General features: G+C 34.1%; 1 protein-coding gene across 1 annotated transcript; it reads right to left on the reverse strand.

The window, feature by feature from the left end:
• Window positions 1–6903: 6903 nt before the first annotated feature.
• On the reverse strand, window positions 6904–17643 carry LOC129741665 (uncharacterized). The gene is made up of 4 exons (XM_055733413.1): window positions 17628–17643; window positions 7414–7773; window positions 7016–7352; window positions 6904–6958 (listed from the first exon to the last, which is right to left on the reverse strand). Exons 1-4 carry the CDS (start codon window positions 17641–17643, stop codon window positions 6904–6906), a joined length of 768 nt encoding a protein of 255 aa, XP_055589388.1.
• Window positions 17644–22407: the final 4764 nt, after the last annotated feature.

Raw genomic sequence — 22407 nt, forward strand, 5'->3', positions numbered from 1 at the left:
CATAAACTTCTTGATTTCGAAGAAATCCTTTAATTGCCGGTTATATGAGCCTAACTTTTCTTTAAGATGAGGCTCAAAATTTATACCCATTTACAGGAGCAGTTGGTTTCAAAGAGCTGTGAGCTCGTATGATGACTATTACCCATAGATTTTCTATTACATGCACATTGTGCTGAAAATTGTATCCCAAACAACTTTATCGAAGACCCAAAAACAATTCAAACTACGCCTGGAAAGATATTCGCTTTTTAGTGAAGCGGAGTTGAAAAAAAAACTTAAGAAACATGGAAAAAATTCAATCAGTCTAATAAAGTTTTAGAAAATTGCCAATAACTTTTCAGGATCAACTCAAATCTTTTTCCGGTCTTCCACAAAGTTATTTTATTTATTTTTTTTTTTATTTACATAGTATTCCGTCTCACGACATAACTTGACGAACATAATTCCTAAAATTCACTCGGTTCATAGCAACCGTTCTCCAATTTCTCGGGCACCCCACGTTCGCCAGATCACGCTCCACTTGGTCTAACCACCTCGCTCGTTGCGCCCCCGCTCGTCTTGTTCCTACCGGATTCGTAGCGAACACCTGTTTTGCAGGACAGTCGTCCGGCATTCTCGCAACATGTCCAGCCCAGCGTATCCGGCCAGCCTTCACCACCTTCCACAAAGTTGTCGGGCATGAAATTTTCTGTAAAGTCATTGAGCTGGGTGATTGTCATAAAATATGTGTAGTCAGAAAAATCTAGGTCATAGAACATAAGGTCGAAAAACCCCATTGGAAATCTAATGCAAATTGACTTAAAATTTAAAATCGCTCTGATTTCAAAAAAGCCCGATGAAACATTTCCAAATGATGCCTGAATACTATATCTTTCGAATGTCGAGTGCCGTTTTGGTGGTCATTTTTTATTTTTAATAACGTATTTTGGCACACCGTGTATGGCTTATGTTCTTCACATTTGAAAATGTGATTTTTTTCAGGTACGAAGACAAATTCAAAACATTAGATTTGAGTTTATAGAAGAAGCAAATTAAATAAAATTCGTTTAAAACTTCCTTCAGATCCTTCAGAACAACGATTTTCGATGCTGGATTGGGTTTTGATATCAGAATTAGTATCCGAGATCCAAAATGAAGATCAACATAAGAATTAAAATACAGATTTAGGATCAGATGCAGCTTTATTTTCAGGATCCAGAATCAATATTATGATGCAAGACCAGGTTTAAGAATTTTGGCTCCAGATTAAGGGCCCGAGATCAAGATCTAGAATTCATGATACCATACAACGATCAGGATAAGGATCGAGATCAGGGTCCAAGTTCAAGACCAGAGTTTTCGTTCAGTTAACGTACACCAGTCCAGGATCTTAATATGGAATCATGTTACAAGATAAGTTTCCGGTAACAGAATCATCTTCCGGAATCTGGGATAATCATCGCAATTAGGATAAGAATCAGGGTCCAGATTAAGATCAGGATCTCAGGTTTTTTTTCACACTGTTTCAGTTTAGATAAGCTTAGGTTGATTGACTACTCACATCCATCTTATAGCATTGAACTCAAAATGCTTCGTTTATAAGTTTTTTTTAATTGGAATTCTAGAGGAAATTTGTATTGCAAACTGTACATATCGAATTCCATATCGAATTCCATAATCGCAGAACAAATTCCACGTTGCCAACGGTTGCTACTCCGTGATTAATCGAGGTCATCAATTTGTAACGATTCTAGAATTTTCTGATCGTTTGATTGATCAATTGCCTTCACTTAGCGCCAAACGAGCCCGAAACAATCGTATTCGTATGTGAATCAACCCGAACCAATAGCTATCCAAGTCCCATTTACACCCGAAGTAACAAAAAGAATTTTCCAACGGGGCAACAACACAATTTGCGGTACTCGTTTTTATCAGTTGAAGCTATTATTAGCACTTATCAACAAAGATCTAAGAAAAATCTGTGACGGATGAGGGTTAATGATCCATCACTAGTGTACAATTTTCAAAGTTGGTGTGCTGTATCTATATGTAGTATTGGGAAACATGATCAGGATAAATTATCAGAATCCAGAAATTATATTGGTAACAAAATACAGGATAGCTTCAGCTGTCAGGGTCCAAGAAAGAAATCTAGATTTTTGATCCAGGATCAGGAGCCAAGATAATAAAAAACAGGATTAGAATTCAGGAGCTAGATACAATATCTAGATCAGGGTCCAAGATTTGAATCAAAAACTATTGTCCGTCATCAAGATCTCATGTTAAGATCAGGATCCAGAGAAAGGATCTATGGCAGCAAATTGTTGGATTCAGGATCCAGAGTCTTGGCCCGAGAACCAAGTTCAGGATCCGGAACCAGAATGAAACTCAAGAATATAGGAGTCCAGAATCAAAGTTTAGGATCAGGGCAGGTTCCAGATCAGACCGATAACGAGGATAAAGTTGTTGTTGTGTGTCGAAATCAGGATAAGAAACAGATTCTGGATCAAGATAAGGGTTTAAGACCTTTTTTTAATCCTATTTGTATTTAAAATGGTTATTTAAGTGTATCAAAGTAAGATGAAATTCATCGCTTCAACTGAAGTAGTCAGACCGCTGGACCGAATTGGTTAAAAGGCTGACGAATGTTAGGCCGAATAGGACAACAGCCTGGATCGAACATTATGCCGAAGGTTTTTTGGCCGAGTATTATTTGACCGAATGGTCATCAGGCCAAATGATCATATGGCCGAAAGCTCGTAAGGCCGAATAGATGTAAGGCCGAATGGTCGTCGGATCAAATGATCGTAAGGGTGGATGGCAAAAAGGTTGTTAGGCTGAATAGCCTTTGAATCGAATGGTCGTTAGGTCGAATGGATGTTAAGCTGAACGATCGTTGGGCCAAATTAATGCTAGGCCTAAAAGACATATTATCGCTTTTTTGCATGTTAAACCGATCGGTAGTTTGGCCGAATGGTCGTTAGGCTAAATAGTCATCAGGCTTTATGGTCATTAGGCCGAATGGATAAAAGGCTGGATTCAACCATTCGGCTTTGCGACCATTTTACCTAATGACAATTCGGCCTAATGACCCTTCAGCCTTACGAACATTCGGCTTATCGTCCATTCGGCCTAATTACCATTCGGTCTGATGTTGGTCGAATGGTAGTTAGGCCGAACATGCAGACAAGTGTAATAGATTTCTTATTGACCTAGCAATTATTCATTATGATCATTCAGCCTTATGACCATTTGGCCTAAGAGCCATTCACCCCAATATGCAAATAAGCGTTAATATGAGTTAAAGACCTTGCAAAAATTCGGCCTAATGATTTTTCGATCTTACGACCATTCGGCAAAATGACCATTCGTCGTAGTGACCATTCGACCAAACATCCTTTCGGCTTGGCGTCCTTTGGGCTGGATAACTGTTGGCTGGATAACCGTCGGCCGAATAACCCATTCGGCCTAATGTTCATCGACCGAACGACCTTCGGCCAAATGGCTTTCGGGCTCATGACTTTCGACCGAATGACTCATCTTCATTTTGGACCCCCCTGGGAACCTATTTTGGACCACCCATTGACTGAAAAAGATTTTTTTTTTTATTTTGATACAGTTTCGACAGCAATTGGTTTATGTGTATAATTTAGTTAAGCTTTTGATTTTCAATCTTGTAGCCAAGTATGTTCATGTTTATTCTTTCGTTAACTATTTCTCTTCAAATTTTCCTCAGTCTGTTTCTACACTTGTTTGTTGGAGACTACACTCAACCATCTGTTATTTGTTTGTACAACTATGCTGTAAAACAAAAATCGGTGATAAGAAAAAGGAACCGTAAACTGGGGGACCTTTGATCACAAGGGTTACTTGGATCTACATGATTTTTTTTTGTATGTAATTATCATTAACTAAGTCTGAAATTAAAGTTACTTAAAATCTAGTTTAAAGTTTTAAAATATCTAAAATATCTGAAATTTAGAATTTTTTCCTTTGTTAAGATATAGTTTTGAAGTCATTTTTAAGGTTATTCTATGATAATTTATAATATTAAAAAAACCGGACATTTTCTTTGAGAAAGCCTGTGTGGAACCAATGGATAAAACCTTTATCAAACGGTTAACTTTGAAAAAAAAAAGCATTTCAAAAGTGGGAGGAGCCAGGAAAATGCCTGAAGATAAAATTTCATTTGATTTTAGACCAAAAAATATTGAGAAATGTTTATAAATTTTGCCCCTAAATGTATGCAGCAACATTGTCCAAATTTTGAGTATATTTGTTTTTAAAAGAAAACGTTAAAAAATTCAATTGTATCCAAAAAACAAAAACTGTTATTGGTGTTTTAAGCCTTCAGTGCTAATTGGAATCAAACCAATAATTTTGAAGATGTTGAGATACTTTAAAACCATAGTGATCAAATTTACCCCGTAACATGAAATCTGGTATTGTAACAAACATTTAGTTATTAGAAGCCATTTATTTTGTTTGAATGTTTTGCTATCAATGATCATGCGTTTTACTCCTTATCATAACAAATATTTTAAAATTTTTATGCGTTATAAAAAAGCAACCCTTTCCAAAATATTTCAAAATAAATTTAAAAAATGATCGATGTTCCCCAGTTTACGATACCTACCAAAAAAAAAAACGCCTCCGTCAATATAGTTCGTTTCAAATGTTTTGGAAATTCCAAATGCACCTTGCAATTTCGACGAAACTTGCTATGCACTGAATATATTTGTCGGTTTTTTGTGGCCCTTTGGTTTAACTTTAGGATCAAATTTGAAAACGCAACCTCACCTTCAGACGACTCAATGATATGTTAATAAAGTACTAATTATCAGCTCCGCGACACTTATTGATTTATCTTTTCTCCAAAATAAAATTGGAATTAGTACTGTGGAATACCTACATAGATTCAAGCAACTCAAATCCTTTAAATTCGTTTAACCATAAGGGCTAAAGAACTATCTTGTCAGTACTTTTCGATTGCAGTTTTTTAAAAATTTCAACAATTGTTTCCTTAATTTTGAAACATGTGAGGATTTTCACATAGCTTTAAATTTCTATGATTTTTGTAAAAATTGATTCACAATAACTTGAATATTATAACTTAGGGGAGATAAGGGCATAATGGCCATCTTAAGGAAAACGCTTATTTAACCATAGAAAACCGCTATAATGTGTGAATTACATCATTGTTTCGTGTTCGAACACTAAAATAGTCTATTTCCTAGTTGGCTGAAACTTGAAAAACTAGATAAAAACGTTTAAAATGCATTTTAAAAACTTTTGCTAAAAGCTGAAAACCAGTCACTGTAGGGGCATAATGAGAACCCCCCCTGAGGCAGTATACGCACCATTAATCGAGGCACGATGATCGTTTTCTGCCGGGGAATCTATCAGCGAATTCAACTCGATAAAGTCAGGTGAATCGTGGATTCATCAAACAAAGCAATAACAAAATAATATAGGTCTGTTTGTAGAATTCAAACAATTCACACACGCTCATACATCATGTTTCTGGTGCTTTGTTTGTGGGATGATGCTACTAGCCGTATAGAGTAACAATCAAAAAAATCAATCATGAATTGTAAATGGAAAAAAATCACCTCGAACAGAAATCGAAGTTTTTTGATTACCTCTCCGACACCATACCACATCGTCAGATGTAAACAAGTCAAGCTGTAGCTCTATAATTCAGTTGACTACATCGTGTTAATTCGCTGCTAGATTATATGGCAGAAAACGCTTATCGTGCCCCAATTAATAGTGCTCTGTTCGCCCGAGCCAACAAACCCAAGTAAAAACGTTTTTTTAGAGAATTTTTGAGATAAATCAAAAAAAATTATGATGGTGAAAATTGAGAAAAATTGTATACATCATGTTGCAGTGCGTGCAATAAAGATCAACATGATTTAAAGATCAAAAGTGCTTATTTCTTGGTGCTCAAAAATTATAATATTTTCGTCACTTGAGAACAAAGCTGGTTTATTAAATATCTCTGTGAAGATGAGAAGGAGATTCCTTTTTTTGTGAAAAATTAATACTATAGGAAGTGAGAAACAAATCGTCATGAAAATTTATTTAAGAAAATACGTGCTTTTGTAAAAAAGAAGAGTGCTTATTATGCCCCGGGTGCTCGTTATCCCCTCATCTCCCCTATAAAAAAAATTAAATCAAATTTGTCGATTTTTTGTATTATTTTTTGCCAACTCCATCTTTAGACTACGTTCATCACTTCAAGCTTACTTTTAATCATATTTTAATCAAAAAATCAAGCCTGAACGATTGTTACTCTTAGATCTTAATGTCAATGGTTTATTATTAAGCTACCGGAATAATAACTTTAAAAAAATATTGTGCATCATTCAATTCATATCGTTGAATCACTTCTTATTACGTTCATGAACATTTAACAACAAGTTTAATACCCTGGTTAGGGTAAGTGGTCCAAAGCAGTCCCTAAGGAATAAAGCAGAATTAATTTTCGACATGCATCAATTTGCTATTAAAACAATTGATTCTTCAAGCTTGCACACTTGTTTTTAAGTGAAAAGCAAAAGTTATGTTAGATATAAATCAAGCCAAAAGAAGGAGCTTTCAATATATTTCTTCATTTTCACCTTGGTTCATGGGTGAAATATTGAAAAATAGGTACAAAGTGGTCTAAAATATGCACCAAGAACAAAATAAATCCGTAACCATAGTATTAAATAAAAACTTCCGTATTTTTCACGATTGTGAGTTGAAAACACTTGGATCATTGCCTTGTAATTGCAAAATTTTAATGATAAATTTCAAAACAAATTCCGCAGTGAAATTTTAATAATCCTGAAACGTTTTGAAAGCAATGTAGTCTGTTGAGAAAAAAAACCATAAGATTTATTCAATTTTTAAAAATGTGTGTTTAATCATTCACAATTAATTATAAGGAAAAACACTCGATGTCTTTGCATAGAAGTCTCCGGTTGCTCCACTGAAAAAAAAAAAAACAGTTTAAAATAACATGATCTACTTTCATCTAACGCTTTACCTGTTCACGTCACAGAAGAATCCCATTCTGAAGTTCTGGGGCCAGGAAATTGCAGCCTTGGTCGACAGACAGTACAGTGGCTTTGCCATTGCCGGGAATCGATTCTCGAAGGCGCTGTTATAAAAATAGGGACAAATGTTGTGATCCGATAGAACGGCTCCAGATGCCGGTTGACTGATGCCGCAGAATCCCATTTTCCAATTGACGTGACAATTCCTATTGAGGGAACTAAACATAAGTCCTGTGTAGATACATTGTACCTTCTTGGCAGAATTTTTTAAAATCGCAGCAGAATATGTGCCGTTATCATCGAAGCCAGGTCCAGCTGGTTCACAAACTAAAACATTTGGAAAAAGGTCACTTCCAATCAAGTTGCTTTTCAGATCGTTTTAACATACCATCTATCCTTCCCAATTTTTGCGTCCCCAATCTTCGACCGGCTTCCAGCACCAATTGGCCACCGAAACTGAACCCAAACAGTAAACCATTTCCGGCATCGAATCCAAGTGTTTCCAAACGTCGCAGGAATTGTACCAAAAGGTTCGCCAACCCGTCGAAGTTGGGCAAAAGTACCGAAAAATATGACTCGTAGGTGGGACCATGGCCGTATTGCATGAACATAACGCATCCCCTGCGATACTTGGAAAAATTGGCCAGCATTGGCTGAACCCACTGGTTTTGGGCGCTTTCCATCCAGCCGTGCACTGCAATGGTGAAATTGTTCCCTGGCATACAACCGTACTGATTGAGTGCGGTGTCTAACGTTGAAATCGGAATAAGAGCATTCTGTTGGCTAGGAAAAAATTTATTAATCAATTAACCTCATAGATAAATATCAAATTTTTAAAGAAGCACATAAAAAAAATTAAAATACTGTAACAGTTACCAAAACATTGCATTACAACTATTTTTAGTGATCACTATAACCATAAACCATTCCCAGTTACTCCCAGCCGAGACTTTTGATATTTTGAAACGTTGAACATAATTACCTATCGTAGACAAAAAATTTAACTGTCGTCGTCAAATCTTCAACTGAATACACGAAAGAGACGCTAAAGATTAGCAATAAACAACGCAAACTAATGCCAATCATAGTGTAACGATCCTACTTTTTGGGTGATATTTGGTCAACTGGATGTCATTCGATATGTGCAAAAGTTTCTTACTTTGAACCAAATGTGTTTTCTCGTGAAATCTGTTCAAACAAAAAATTCTATATGCCAGTATTTAAAATTGAGAATGAGCATATTTTTGGAAGTCGTGGAACGACATTTAAAGTTTTAAAACGTTTGACGATTGCAATTGCAATCAACTTTGGATAATAAAACACATTTTATTGGAAACAATTCTAAAACATTCAAAAGCCTGTTAGGTCCTTCTTGTCCTATAATTATAATATTTTTTCTGCAGCTTGTTTATGCTGTAATTATTTTTTCTTAAGACTGTTATTTTTGTTACTGTTTACGTTTTCAGATTTTACGTCACGTGCCAAAAAGACACGAAGCGTACATAAAAAGCTCTTAGGGCAAAGTGGGGTAATTTTGAACAAAACTACTCAGTTTTTTAAATCAGCTCGAACAAGTAGCTCCTTAATGTTTAAATGCTATAAGAAATCAAAATGAATGACTTGTTCCTTTCTTTATTTACAGATTTTTTTTCCTATTTTTAAGTTGCAGCTAGTGGGCGTAACACGCTTCTTATAATTATGCCCTAGTCTATGGGGTAATTATGACAGTGTTCATACGCTTCTGGTATGTGATGACTTTTTTTTTGGCTTTATTCCTGGATTGAAATCACATCTAAACAGTCCATTGTAGTGAGACTTATTGTTTACTTAAATTTACTGTTGAGAAATAAGGGGTTATATTCAGTTTTACATAGGTGGGAGGCATCTTTTCATATCACATGATCACAGATCCACAATTCTTGAAAAAAAAAATTAAAGTGTTGTTTTAAGTTTATTTTCAAAACTTGAATGGCAATCGCAATTTTGACTGTAAAAAAAATTAATCATCAACCATTGCTCAGAAAACACGTGTTTATAATAATCCCGTATCTTGTAAAATATGCGGTAAATATGAACTTTTCTTTGTGCCTTGGTGTAAATTTTCTTCAATAGGAAAAAATGTTACACCTTACAATTACCAGGGCCGGATTAAGCCATAGGAGGGCCCGGAGCAATTTTTCTGGGGGGAAGGGGGCTATGTATTGATTTTTTTTTATATGCCTTCTCAGAGAACTCATAATTGTTTGAACATACGAAGGAACTGAAAAGAGTTCAACTTATTCCCTTCAAATAATCATTATGCCTCGTAGAAGGCTGATTCTGGTATCTTCAAACAATGATTGTTAAACCATCATGTACAGACATTGCAGAGCAGCTAAAGATAAAGATATTAAAGTTCAAGAGAAAAAATCAAACCCATAAATCGGATTTCATCCAGAACCACACAGTGTCTAAAATTCAAATCAAAATTTCCAATCAAATTCATTCACGAATGCCACAAGGATGGTAAAGTGTCGTTTATAAAAAGAAATAAAACCAAGATTTAAGAAACAAATTACAATTTAAATTCAAATTCAAAATTTAAAAAAACAATGCAACAATCAGTTTTAAAAACATGAAGTACAGATTGAATATTTGTTTATTAAAATATTTGTTTCAATTCCATATATGTAAAATACAGAAAACGTTTTGATATAATGTTCCTTTAAATGAAATTGTGATTACAACTATCTATTAAAGAGAAAAGATTCTCGTCAGATCAAATATTAAAAACAGAAATTTTTCTGAAAAAGTTCTTCTCAACGTGACAGAACTTGAAAACATGAATTTTTAATGATGATAAGATGTTTAAAACATGGAATCAGTTACAGGGTTATTAAAAATGGAATTTAAAAAAAGTTTTGTTCCTTTGAAAATAATCTCGATTTCTCAATACTCAGAAAAGTCATAAAACTAAAGGTAAACACAAGGCTTCAAAATCTCAATGACTGTAATCATTGTTTTTAAATCTAGAAGACGACGAGATTATAAAAAATAGAATTATTTATTTTTATAAAATCACTCATGAAAATTTGTAATTAAACTACGAGAATGTTTATTTCACGATGAACCTAATTTGAGAATTGACGGTGGATTGGAAAGTTATATACTGAATTCAGGATATTTACTTCAGCAGAGGATAGTTATAAAATATAAGAACCGTAAAACGGGGTAAAATTGATCCCTTTTTTTTTCAAAATTTTTCAATTATATTTTCTTTAAAGTGGAAAGGGGCATGTTTCCTATTTTAAAAACCAGAATTGAACTCTTGTGAACGTTAAACATTGTTGCAGGAATTCATTGGACTACTTTAAAACACCGTCATAATGTGTATCATTTGCTCAGGCAGTTCAGAACAAACTCAAAAATTATAAAATTAATCATGAAACTCTAAAAAATTTAACACAACACTTTCAGTGGTTAAAAAAAATACTAAACTTGTAACTTTTGGTCCAGTGATATATAAAATGCTTGGTTTCGACTTTTTCTTGTTTTAGATTTCTTCGCGGTAAAAAAACAACATCGCGGTCTTTAATGTGTAAAGGAATAACAACAAACAAAATCGATATAAATTATGAAGCTGATTTTTTAACATTACTTTTGTAGTTAAAAACCAAAAAAATGAAATTTTGCCTTCAATCAATTCTCTAGGCCCTCTTTTTATTCCCCTTTAATAATTTCTTTTAAACTTTACTATTTGATAGGGTTTCTAGCCTTTTGTCCTTGACTTGTTCACTCTTGAAAAATGTCCCTTTTTAAAAATCAAAAATTTACTCCAAATTTCAACAAAAACTACACCAAAACTATAAATTTGCCAAGGGAAAAAGTTGAACTCTCACATAAATCAACCTTGCTTCCAATATCATCAGCAAGAGTGTTTGTTTGCAAGCCTTCAAAAAAACAGATATTTAAAGATTTTGAATCGCATTTTTACCTTAATTTGAAATTTTCAATAACAAACCACGTTTCTTCCAATTTGAAACTCAACTTATAGGTTTTTAAACGTAGGAAAAAATTGTGAGATATTTTAACTTTAGACTTAGTTATTGATGATGATTATGTGGAATAACTTCATGTTGATCAAAGCGAACCCGTTGATCAAGGTTATTCCGTTTTACGGTACCTCAGAATGGATAGTATAAGACTTTGGTTCTATTAGCTGGAAAAGTTTACAATTTGAATTGCAAAGCTTATAACCTAAGGTTGCCAGATCTTTTTCAGAACGTATCCGGGCCGGGAAAATCCTAGCAATTTTTTGTAAAAACCTGGCAAAACCCTGGCATTTGATTTCAAAATTGACAACCGGGCAAATTTGATCAGAATTCAGAAATCACTCAACAAAAATCAAGGAAAAAATTGAAAAAAAAAATTTCGTTAAAATTTATCAACAGGTTATATTTTGTACTAGCTTACCCAGTGTGCTTTGCTACACCTTTCAAAACCAAAAGATATTTTCGGAAATAATTAAAATTTTTACTGTTTTATTGGCATAAATTGGAATCAACTCATAACATACTAGCTGATCTCATACGAAATCCGTTTCGCTATCAATTTAGAATTTGGCATGAACAGTTTGAATGAATGTCAATTTACAGGCATTTTCCAGATGCATTTCGGAATGCATTTTTAAGCAATAGTTGCAAAAATGCTGAACACATTATGTGTACGTTCACTTTTTCTGTCGTTTGCTACTAAATTTAAAATCAGAAATCGATCGACCGTGCCAACACACCCCCGTTTATGAATTTTCTTTTCGATGCGTTACAAACTTACGTAATTATTGCAAAGCTAATTTGAAAGTTGATAAGACCCCTTTTTTGTCGTTTGATACAAATATTGAAATCAGAAATCAATTGACCGTCTCAACCCTAATGAACCGTGAATAAATTTCAACTCGATCGTTTCAGATCGATGGCCTCTTTTCCGAACTTTGATCTCTTAAATCGACTGCCCTTCCTTCAAAACTCCCGTGTGCAAATTTTCAAACCGATCCATAGTAACGTCAATATCACAATAAAAACAGTGAAAAGTTTATATGGACGTCCTCTTTGGCCGACCCCTGACCCAGAATTGGTGAACCATTGTAATCAATTGTTCACCTTAATAATATCTATGTGCAAATTTTCATTTTAATCAGATGTATAATAACGTAAATATCACAAAAAAAATGAAAAGGTAATATGGATGACCCCTTTTGCCGATCCCTTACACAAAATTTGATACCTGAAATCCTTTGCACATCATTCAAAATTCTCGAGTACCAATTTTCATGTGAATCCGATGTATATATGTATATATATATATATATATATATATATATATATATATATATATATATATATATATATATATATATATATATATATATATATATATATATATATATATATATATATATATATATATATATATATATATATATATATATATATATATATATATATATATATATATATATATATATATATATATATATATATATATATATATATATATATATATATAATATATATATATATATATATATATATATATATATATATATATATATATACTAGCAGACCCGGTAAACTTCGTCTTACCATGTTAAAATTGGAGTCTATTTCCATTTTATTTCGCTGTTTGACTTAAAAAAAGCATCAAATTGGAGTTGTTAATCGTCTTGCTTTCTTGAACATGTCCTAGTTTTTTTTTTTAACATATCCATCTTTTCCGTTTGCTCGAATTGTCCCGCTTAATTATATCGGAATCAAATCTAGGAATTTTAACTCCATTCTACGGGTCTTTTCATAAATTATTAAAAAAATCTCTCCAATTAATTATACATGCATCTTACATGAATCCTTTTCATTTACATTTCTTTGATTCGGATGCTTTGAATATTTCCGAATGGTGACAGGTATCAGCTACCCGTTGCAAATTCGATTTTTTCAGCACTCAACGTTACCATCAAACTTGGCAAGCCTCATGCTAAAAAAAATCCACTCTTCATAACATGTTCCATAAATAACATATGTTGATTATATCTATGTTTCATTTATTGTATACCAATTAACTGCCGCTTTGCTCGAGTTCACTTTAGGGATTAAATTGAAATCAAAATTATCTCATTTATTCATTGTAAATTCATTGCATTATTTCATTCATTCATTGCATATGAAACTTTATGGAAGAAGAATTTTGAATATCGGGAAAATTTTTGGAGTGTTTGCCCAATATTCTGCCTAGCGCAGCACTTTTAGCTCCCGAGTAGCTTTGGATGGTATATTTTTTAAAACTGAAGAAATAAAAACATTAGAGAAGATTTATTGCAAACCATTTTCAAGCAGCTTTACTTTCCTCACCTTTAGAAGCAGTGGTTATTTATATCCATATTTTCATCAAAATCATGTCAAAAAAAGTTCGTTTGTTTTTTTATTTGTTTGAGCAAAAAATGCAAATTAAATCAAGAAGACTTGATTTATTGGGCTAATGTTCAAAGGAATTTCATTTGGTTTTGAAAAGAGAAAATATAGGTTTAAATTTTTTATTATTCAACCGAATTAAAGCATTTTTATTTTCTTTTTTAACCTTAAAGACATACCTGCCAATTTAAACCATTTTTGTCTGATTTAAAATTTTCCTAAACAGTGCTGAAGGTGATTTGCGATTCTATTTAAGATTATGTGATATTTAAATACATAAAAAAGAACTTATCTTTTAAGGCTACGATGATTTCATGAGTTCTTTTTTCTGGAAATTTTCATGTAAATTGACCTCGACATTTAAAAATTTTAAATATCCGCTTCAGATTTAACACTCGGGATACCTTATCTGACTATTTTAGAGAAAAATTGGTATTTGTTTGGCTAAAAGGCGCGTTGCCACTTGTTCAACGTGTGAGATGACAGGAGTTAATATTATTTGCAACACTTTTAGGTCATAATAAAAACTTATCAAAAAAAAATTCTTCTGGAATATCAATCACAAAAAAAAAATTCAACAAAAATCGGATCTAAAGTCTCTTCTCTGTAGCCAAAATATTTTGAACAAAAACACACATTTTTATTAAGTACGTACTTGAATTCTGTGTAAACAAACAGGGAACCTGTAAACAGTTTTTTGGTGAACGATTTAAAAAAAAACAGTTTATTTAGTCAGATTGTTTATTTGGGTCCAACGATTAATAAATTAAAAAGTCATGTATACAATTTTTGTAAATGTTGAACGTTTGCACTTTTTTGCATTTGGCCTTTAAATGAACATCAATCCTATATAATCCATTTTAAAGGACAGGCTCTTGTTCAGTTCATGTGTCTGTTCATTTGCAGCGGATTTTGCGGTTGTTCTATAAATTTAAAGGCGCTTGATACAACTTCTGTGAAGCACATTTGTACATGTTCGAAAAATATTTCTAGCGTATTAGATTATAAACCTAATCTTTCCATTTTTCTTTTATCAAATGTCCGCAAAGAGTCATACCATTATTTCATACGCATCTGTACTAAATTCATATTATTCAGACAACAATTCCTTCTTTAAATAACACGAATTAAAGTTTAATTATTTCAAATCGTTTAAATGGTTTTGATTTGATCAGCAAAATATCAATCTGGATCAAATGTAGGCGTCATTCATTAATATGTGCTGTACAAATGATCTAGGAATCAAGAAGAAAAAAACACATCTAGGCTTCATATGGCCACCACATGCATTGAAGTAATGCTTGGTTGAGAAATGCGCGCCCAAATATTCCCACTAAACAGTATGCTATGCCATAGTTACTAACCTCCTACGACGTTTGCTGGCGACGCCTCAACCATGGAGATGAAAAACAAACCGCCCGCCCGGCGCCCAAAGGAAAGAAAATCTTGAAAAAATTGAAGGCCATGACTTTAATTTGATTCAATTTATTACAAATTCAATGATTACGGACAATTGATGCGACTTTTTGTTGTTTTTATTCGATATAAACCGATTCGCATGCCCACAGAATATTCTAAAAATCATTTCATTTGAATCGGTTGGGTCATTTCGGAGGAGTAGTACTACAAACACCGTTACAAGAGAATTTTATATAATAGATATATATATATATATATATATATATATATATATATATATATATATATATATATATATATATATATATATATATATATATATATATATATATATATATATATATATATATATATATATATATATATATATATATATATAATATATATATATATATATATATATATATATATATACATATATATATATATATATATATATATATATATATATATATATATATATATATATATATATATATATATATATATATATATATATATATATATATATATATATATATATATATATATATATATATATATATAAGTTAAGGACGCGACCAGCCCGACACCTTCGAATACCGTGTCACCCGAACCTGTTGGACCTGCACACGCTAACACCCAGACAGCGTGGTCAGCAAGATGCCCGGCACCATCGAATATCGTGTCACCTGAACCAGGTGGGCCTGTACGCGCTAACACCCAGGTTGCGTGGTCAGCAAGATCGAATATGGGAACACATCAGTCAACAACATCGGTGATAGCCAAACCCAGGAATGCAGAGCCAACAATGGATCCCACTGGCGTGGTATCGTTGACAGGTGCAAGGTAGACACTTTTAGGGAAACGATAGGGCGTTAGGCTTCTGAAGCTGAAGTAAGAAAATAAAATCATTATCGTTCAGACCGTGAAGTCGTGTAGTTCGTAGTTTAGTTTTTTAAAAACGAAAATTCCCGGTTCAATTACTTAATTGGCGCAGTCGTGCGGATTTTTTTCTAAGTGTTTTTAACCGCTATCGAGCATCCGCGAGCGCATATCGTGGACTTGTGTTTAAAACCAAGAAAAATTCCGTGAAACCTTACGCGAACGAAACCGCGAGTGTGAGTGCACCAACTTGTTGCTGTTAAGGAAAAGAACGAAAACGCGAACGGATATCGCGCGGGTAAGTTTCATTTTTTTAAAACTTAATTAGTGTAGTATTAATTAGTGAACAGATTAGTGAATTTTGCTTAAAATGGAGCATCAAAATCAAATTGCGGATTTACATTTAGCTCTAGCGGATAGAGATGACCAAATATCTCGACTCCGACTAGAAGCCGAAGGTGCTGCACAGATCGTTCAATCTGCGCAAGCCGAATTGGCAGCCGCCAGACAAACCGCAGAACAAAACGCAGAAAAAATTGCTGCGCTCGAAATCCACATACGTAATAATCAAGATAGAATTTTATCGCCCTCTGAGAGCGTATTGAAAAAATTACAAACACCAAATATATTAAGGGACTTGCCTCATTTTGATGGCAACCCAATAAAGTTACACCAATTTTTAAGATCCATCGACAACATCATGCCTGTTATCGAAGAAGCAAGAGGTACACCAATGTACAGCGTTTGGGTGCAGTGTATACGATCAAAGATCACAGGAGACGCTGATACCATATTAGAATTATATGGGACAGACCTCTCCTGGAGGGAGATAAAGAGCAACTTAATTGCTCATTATAATGACAAAAGGGACGAGGTATCTTTAACGAGAGACTTATTTAAACTCTCGCAAACAGGAACAGTCGAAGAGTTCTACGGAAAAGTGTCACATATAATATCACTATTACAAAATAATCTTTGTATCACCGAAATAAATGGTGCTATTAGAGCATTCAAGAAGAGTTTCTATCAAGAGATAGGATTAAAAGTTTTCCTGGCAGGACTTAAAGAGCCCTTAGGTCCAATAATTCGAGCACAGTCGCCCGAAACAATGAAAGAAGCCTTAAGGTTGTGTTCAGAAGAAAGCAACTATAATTATGTAAGGAATCCTTTCAAATCATATGCCCCTCAAATTCCACCTAAACCAGCACACCAACCTTACCAACAACCCAAACCTCCACAATTTACACCAATGTTTAGATATCCAAATCCCAAGCCTCCACAAAACTACTTCCATCCTCAAACAAAACCATCTTTCCCTAACCAACATCAGAATCCATTCAAGATGCAATCTCACCCATTCAAAATGCAACCAAATCCTAATCCATTTACGCCTTTCAGGGCACAACCCTTCCAAAATCATAACGCTTTTACTCCAAGACATAATTCCCAACATAAACCTGAACCGATGGATATTGACCCATCCATCCGATCAAGAAAAATAAATTATATGAACCGGCCTAACTTCCACATGGAACATGATCCATTCGACTACGGTTATTACCCTCAGTATGCTGATAATAATTATTATTACTATCAAGGCTACGATGATCTGTTGAATTCGTCACCAACAGAATACTCCGCTTCCCCTGCCGTTGAGACATCAGAGCCAACAGCAGAAAATAACGAGCCCGAGACGGAGCAAAAAGAAGAACAAAACGCTGACGACTTAAATTTTCAGATTGCGAGCGTCCCAACAGAAAAAACGTAAACAACTTTATCCCATTCATAACTTTACCCACAAATAAGGGAGAACTTAAACTTTTAATCGACTCCGGGAGCAACCGCAACTATTTATCAACAAAGCATGTCAACTTACATAATTGTAGGTTCATGACTCCAACAACCGTAAGAAATGTGAGTGGAACACATTCCATCAATAGATTTGTAGAATTTAACCCATTCCCAAATATCCCAAACACGTCAAAACAAACTTTCCTAATTTATGATTTCCATCCTTTCTTCGACGGCCTTATAGGCTATGAATCATTAAAAAATTTAAATGCTGATATAATAACTGCAAGTAACGAATTAAAATTTCCAATGGGTACAATTCCGATGCAGCGCAAATACCCCGACGTCAAGTCACTTTATTTGAACGCGCACGAGACCCAACAAATAAACCTGCCAACAAAAACAAATGGTGAGTTTTTCTTGGCGGATGATTTAAACATAGGCTCAAATGTCTTCATCCATTGTGGACTGTATGCAGCACAGAATGGATATGTTCGAGTGGTTGTCAGTAATTATTCTGACGAACCGCAAAAAGTTGTTTTAACGCCTGACGTTTTAGAACCAGAAATTAATAATTTTGAAACTTTAGCACCAGAAACATTAAATCATAACCCAGGCTTGGAAAAACAATTACTAAATCAAATTAGAATTAATCATTTAAATACTGATGAAAAATCGAAACTTTTAAAAATTATATCCCAGAACAGTGACATATTTTTCTTAGAAGGCAACAAGCTTTCGTTCACGAGTGCAATAAAGCACACGATTAAAACGAAAGACGATATGCCAATACACACAAAATCATACCGCTACCCTTTCTGTCATAGAGAGGAGGTAAAGCGGCAAATTTCGAAACTTTTAGATCAAGGCATTATTCGTCATTCGAATAGCCCTTGGACTTCCCCAGTCTGGATCGTACCCAAGAAATTGGATGCGTCCGGCAAAAAGAAATGGCGTTTAGTCATAGACTATCGCAAATTGAATGAGAAAACGATAGACGATCGTTATCCCATTCCCAACATAACAGACATCCTAGATAAATTAGGACGCTGTATGTATTTCACTACTTTAGACCTGGCATCTGGATTTCATCAGGTCGAGGTAGATGAAAGGGACATTCCTAAAACAGCTTTTAGTGTCGAAAACGGACACTACGAGTTCTTAAGAATGCCCTTTGGACTGAAGAACGCTCCATCAACTTTTCAGAGGGTTATGGACAACGTTCTTCGGGAACATATCGGTGTTATCTGTTTGGTTTATATGGATGACATAATAGTCTTCTCTACGAGCCTCACCGAACACATCGATAACCTTTCAAAAATTTTCAGGACTTTGGGAAAACACAATCTCAAGGTACAATTGGATAAGAGCGAGTTCCTGCAAAAGGAAGTTGCCTTCTTAGGCCATATTGTAACTCCGGATGGTGTGAAACCAAACCCCGACAAAATTAAGATTATCCAAGAGTGGCCAATACCCACGAATGAGAAAGAATTGCGTGGTTTCCTAGGAATCCTAGGATATTACCGCAAATTCATTAGAGATTTTGCTAAAATCGCAAAACCTCTAACTAATGCTCTACGAAAAGGCGAAGGAGTTTCCCACTCCAAAGACTTCGTAGACGCCTTTGAGAAATGCAAGGGTATTTTATCTGGAAGTAACATTCTCCAATACCCTGATTTCTCTAAACAATTCGTGTTAACTACAGACGCTTCAAACTTTGCAGTTGGCGCTGTATTATCACAAGGGCCAATCGGAAGCGATAAGCCAATAGCCTTCGCTTCTAGAACCCTAAATAAATCAGAGGAAAAGTACTCAGCTATAGAGAAGGAGCTATTAGCTGTGGTATGGGCTTGTAAGTATTTTCGACCATATTTGTATGGAAGAAAATTCGTCCTTTACACGGATCACAAGCCACTGACCTATGGCCTCAATCTGAAGGATACCAATAACCGACTCGTTCATTGGCGTCTTTCACTTAGTGAATTTGACTACGAAATACGCTACCGTCCAGGTAAGCAAAACGTAGTTGCTGACAGTTTGTCAAGAGTTCGAAATGAACTCAACAACCAAGAAAGCGTTTCATCTGATGATATGACGGTACATTCAGCCGATACAGATGACTCTGAATACATTAAATGCACCGAAATGCCACTTAATGCTTTTTCTAATCAAATTATTCTGAAAGTAGGTCCTGACGAAGCAGATAATTATGAGCAGATATTCCCTAGAGTGTATCGAAGAACAATCACTAGACTGGTTTTCGGAACACCCGTTATTTACAACATGTTTAAGGATTACATGGACTTGAAAAGGGTAAATTGCATTTACTGCCCAGAAAGTCTCATGAATTTAGTTCAAATAGTGTATAAAAACTACTTTAGTAGAGCAAAACAGTTTAAAGTATTTTTTACACAAAAACTTAGAATAGACCTGAGAACACCAGAGGAACAAAACCTCATTATTGAGCAAACACATGATCGTTCTCATAGAGGAATTTGGGAGAACCATCAACAAATTTCCAACAGATTCTTCTTTCCAAAATTAAAATCAAAAATCAGAGATTACATTAAGTTGTGTGAAACCTGCCATAAAAATAAATACGATCGACACCCATTTAACATAATATTAGGTTCCACCCCAAACCCCGATAGACCTTTAGATATAGTTCATATCGATATCTTCATTGCCGAAAAACTATATTTTCTTTCAGCAGTTGATAAATTTTCCCGCTTTGGATCATTGACACATATTAAATCTAGAAGCATATTAGACGTAAGAAAAGGTCTAACCAAATTTTTCAAAATCTACGGAACACCTAAACAAATAGTATGTGACAATGAACCATCTCTGCGATCAGTAGAAGTACGAGGACTTCTACAGGATCTTAACGTTGACATTTATTTTACTCCTCCAAATCATAGCGAAAGTAACGGTACGGTCGAGAGATTTCATTCTACCATAGCTGAGATCTTTCGATGTATTAAACCTAGCTATGAAGACCTAAGCACGAAGGAAATCTTTTATATTGCTTGCACTCAATACAACAATACTATTCATTCCGCTATCAAGATGAAACCACGAGAAGCCTTTTATGGACTAAAAGATGATCAGGAAAGACCCCTCGATATAGAATTGATGATTCAAAATCGCAATAAAGTTTACGACGACATCATATTAGCACATGATAAGTCGAAAAATAAAAACCTCAGCTACCACAACAAACACAGAGAAAGCGAACCAAACTTCAAACCAGACGAGGTCGCCTACAATAAAGTGCAAGGAATAAAAAAGAAGACCAAACAAAAGTATTTACCGATCATAGCCGTCGAGAACAAGGGCAGAATACTTGTTGACGATTCTGGTCGGGAAATACATAAAGAGAATCTGAAACGAATCTAATGCTTTATTAATATTTCAGAAGGACTAAATGGATCAGCTAGAACGGACACCCTTGATATTCCTTATCCTCATACTACTACCTTTATCCATCCACCCACAAACCATCCAAATCCACGATATCACAAACAACGCAGGAGCGTTGATTCTTAAAAGGGGGGAGGGAAAGATAGTTGCCGGCTATGATAGATTACTTCATGTCATAGACTTCGAAAAATTTGAAATTTCAATGTCCATTATAGAAAATGTCATTAACCAAATGCAAAACTCGACGAGTGATTTGTCTCAAATTATCAAAATGAAAATACGAGAAATAAAATTTATCCTTAGCACTTTGTATCCAAAATCAAATAGAAGCAAAAGGTCAATTAACATATTAAAGCTTAGTTCTTTTAGAAATGGGACACTTTCATTTGCTAATAGCTCGTTAACTAGATATTGGATATTAAAAATTTTGACAGCATTTTGTTGCCTATAAAAAGTACTATTCGACCTATTTTTTTCAAAATTTAAAATTTACGCGTTTTTGAGATATGTACGATGCAAGAGAAAAAGAAAAAAATAATTTTGCACAGTTTCCTTGAAAATTCGTCATTATCAAATTGATAGCTGACAAAACCGTTGATTATTCAAAGAATTACTGAGTTTTTGTGGTGAATAAATATGCAAACACTCTCAATAATGTCCCGAAAGTTCAAATCAAGCATTGGAGTGAAGCACATGATCGGCAACTACGGTTAAAGGTCATCAAGGAAGCCAAGTCTCATACCAGCATTTTTATTTTTCAATAAACGAAAAACTAAGGGTAGATCGCTGAAATGTCCAAAACAATTTTCTCCGATAAGCTGAAAGTGTTGCCTAGCGATTACTCATTGAAATCCAACCTCAAACAACCATTTTTTGATAGTTCCAAATCTCTTAAGCTGTAAAACCGATACCGAAAAAAAACTTTCAAAAATGTGCTCAAAAATACTCAAATTTGTTCATTTCGAAACAACTGTTTCCACTAAAATGCTTCCAGTTTTTTTTTTTCAAAGAGAAGTATTGGACCGAAAAGTATCAGAAATTGAAGAAAGAGGGTAAAGCCACCTAAAATATAGATTTTATGAAGTATAAGTTGAAGAAACTGATCAATACCATGACTGAAAAAAGTGTGCGCCGGCCAATGGGAGATACCAAGAATAAAGTAGAAATTTTTTAAACAAAAAACGGTAAATATTTTTTTTCAAATTTTTTTCATGAAATATCATAACATTACCTTCATTTTCTTCATAGAAAGTATTTCGTTCAAACGAATGGTTTTTGAGATACACGCATTTGTAACTGTCCCATTTCTAAAAGAACTAAGCTTTAGGAAGCACCATCAAATTAATCACTGGAAATCTAGATGCAGAAGACCTAAAAGTTATAAATAACAATTTAGATGAACTTAGAAAAACAGGAAACACTTTTATAAAACAAAATAACCG

The sequence above is a fragment of the Uranotaenia lowii genome, chromosome 2 (assembly GCF_029784155.1).
Source record: "Uranotaenia lowii strain MFRU-FL chromosome 2, ASM2978415v1, whole genome shotgun sequence".
Lineage (NCBI taxonomy): Eukaryota > Metazoa > Arthropoda > Insecta > Diptera > Culicidae > Uranotaenia > Uranotaenia lowii.